This window comes from Populus euphratica, unplaced genomic scaffold (assembly GCF_000495115.2).
Source record: "Populus euphratica unplaced genomic scaffold, PopEup_1.0 scaffold34.1, whole genome shotgun sequence".
Classification (NCBI taxonomy): domain Eukaryota; kingdom Viridiplantae; phylum Streptophyta; class Magnoliopsida; order Malpighiales; family Salicaceae; genus Populus; species Populus euphratica.
The window spans coordinates 456,316-458,418 of record NW_011499883.1 but is presented as its reverse complement, the minus strand read 5'-3'; the positions used below and the strand labels follow the sequence as shown (position 1 = coordinate 458,418).

Genomic DNA, 2,103 nt, shown 5'->3' with positions numbered 1-2,103 from the left:
TCATAATATAAAAATATAGAATTTATAATTTTTATTTATTTATTAAGAATATGCTATTTTGGCCTCACGTTCATGGTTGTCGCTATACGGGTCATGTGATCTCCTACTTTAGTCGTCTAATCGTCTTCATTTTCATTCATCCATTTCCATAATGGAATAATATCCATTTTTTTCATGATAGTGTGGTCCAAATTGATAGCTGAATTTTCTCTTACAAGCTCGATCGTAAGAGAAATAATTAAAATAATAATAATTTAAGTCAAACGAGTCATTTAAATTTATATTTCTATTATGGAAAGGAAAAAATATGCAACTATTATCCCAATATTCTTGATTGAGATCCATTAACAAACAACTTTTTCAATCCAGCCCACCATCTAATAAGACATTAATTATCCAAATACCTGAATGGTTCTTTTTTCTTTTCTTTGTTTTTTTTTTTTTTGGCGGGGGGGTGTTTATTGGATATTAACATCCAATTAGACGGGGATTCAATTGGAAAAATCTTTTATTGGAAGGCTTGATGGAGATTTACGGGATTAATTGTTGGGAGGAATATATCTCTCTCCTTTTTTCCTATGGAGTATTAATATATGTGGTTAATTGATATGAAAGAATTTGCATTAATTCTCGGCCGCCTTGTTGCTGACTAAGTATGGCACCCTTTTAACGCTCGTGCCTCATCAAACATGATGGCTTGAAAGGTCATTGAAACATCTTTTTTCAGAGAAATTGAAGTAAATATTATTGCACCATATGGTTTGATGTAATTAGTAGCCGAAATACATCGTCTCCAGTTTATTATCATTGGCCAAATGACATGGCTTATTTAACACGCACGCGTACAGTCCTGCATACCAAACCCTAGAGTCACAGCTAGTAAGGACGCTGGTTAACGTAGTTGCCAGGGGGAGCATAGTTGCAGCTGATGACTGTGCCCCCATTGCTGCACCTTGCTTTAGCACAACCTAAACGAACCGAGTTGCGCCAAACCACCTGAGTGTAATGCCTGCATTCTCCACCAACACATGAATTGGAGTTGTAATCATACTTTGGTTTCTCATTAACCCACAATTTCACCGCAGCGCTGCCTGTAAGATCACCACTACTCCCTGCAAGGTTCTCGCCATAAGGCCCTCCAGAATGCACGAGTCTGCAATCGCCCGCGAGCCGTTTAATATAGTTGCTTGCATAAGCTGCCACGTTATTGTCCCAGACAATATTCCCAACACGTACCTGTGCACGAGCATTATTGTGGGCATTGAGGTAGTCTTGTGGGGAGTTTTGGGCAAGGGATAGAGGGATTATTATAGCTAAGGAAATAAGAAAAGCAATTGCTAGTGAATTATTGGAGATTTCCATGTCGTTTTTTCTTTGTTTTCTAAGCGGGATGTGAAATAGTTTTGTTATGAATGAAAGAGAGTGGACGCATGCATGTATATATAGGGTCCGGGGGGGATTGTTTTAATTAGACCATCATGGCCAAATGTAAGAAACTTCTTGTTTTTAAAAATGTTTTTTATTTTAAAATATATTAAATTAATATTTTATTAAACAGCGGTTGGAATTAATAAATGAAGCGATTGGAATTAGATAAGCTCGGGCCGTGAATCGCGGTCCTCTGATATCGTCAATCAGCATGGAATCCAAGTCATGGCTGTCATTGCAATATTCTAATCTCGACTGGGAAATCATATATAGTGCCTAATGATTATTAACATAATGAGACACTAACCATACAATTAATCCAGCTAAGTAACCATTACAGCCCCAGTCCAGGTAAATATTTTTTTTAACACTACACGAAAAAAACAATATAAACCTGAATTATAAAATTGTAATTAAGGCTGGTTTCATATTTGTGTCGTCTTTATATTCATGAAGTAGCGGTGTAGTGCATGACTTGCCCTAGCGTTGATGGTGTGAATCATTATCTTGACAAACATGTTAAAAGGATTTCAACGAACATGTAAATTAAATAATCAGCCCCACATGTAAAATAAACATGACTTATTTAACACACACACGTATTATTAAGTCGGTACTTTAATACAAGGCCATAATTAGTCAGTGTTAAGGAAACAAATATATAATTATGTGCTG

At 36.1% G+C, this 2,103-nt stretch overlaps 1 protein-coding gene across 1 annotated transcript; it reads right to left on the bottom strand.

The window, feature by feature from the left end:
• Window positions 1-722: 722 nt before the first annotated feature.
• Window positions 723-1,402, bottom strand: LOC105129764 (basic form of pathogenesis-related protein 1-like). Its single transcript, XM_011031974.1, has one exon. It carries the CDS (start codon window positions 1,360-1,362, stop codon window positions 877-879), a length of 486 nt encoding a protein of 161 aa, XP_011030276.1. The 5' UTR covers window positions 1,363-1,402; the 3' UTR covers window positions 723-876.
• Between the last annotated feature and the right edge of the window lie 701 nt (window positions 1,403-2,103).

What these genes read in the sequence shown, in the direction of transcription:
- LOC105129764 (XM_011031974.1), bottom strand. Translation starts at nt 1,362, where the DNA reads ATGGAAATCTCCAATAATTCACTAGCAATTGCTTTTCTTATTTCCTTA.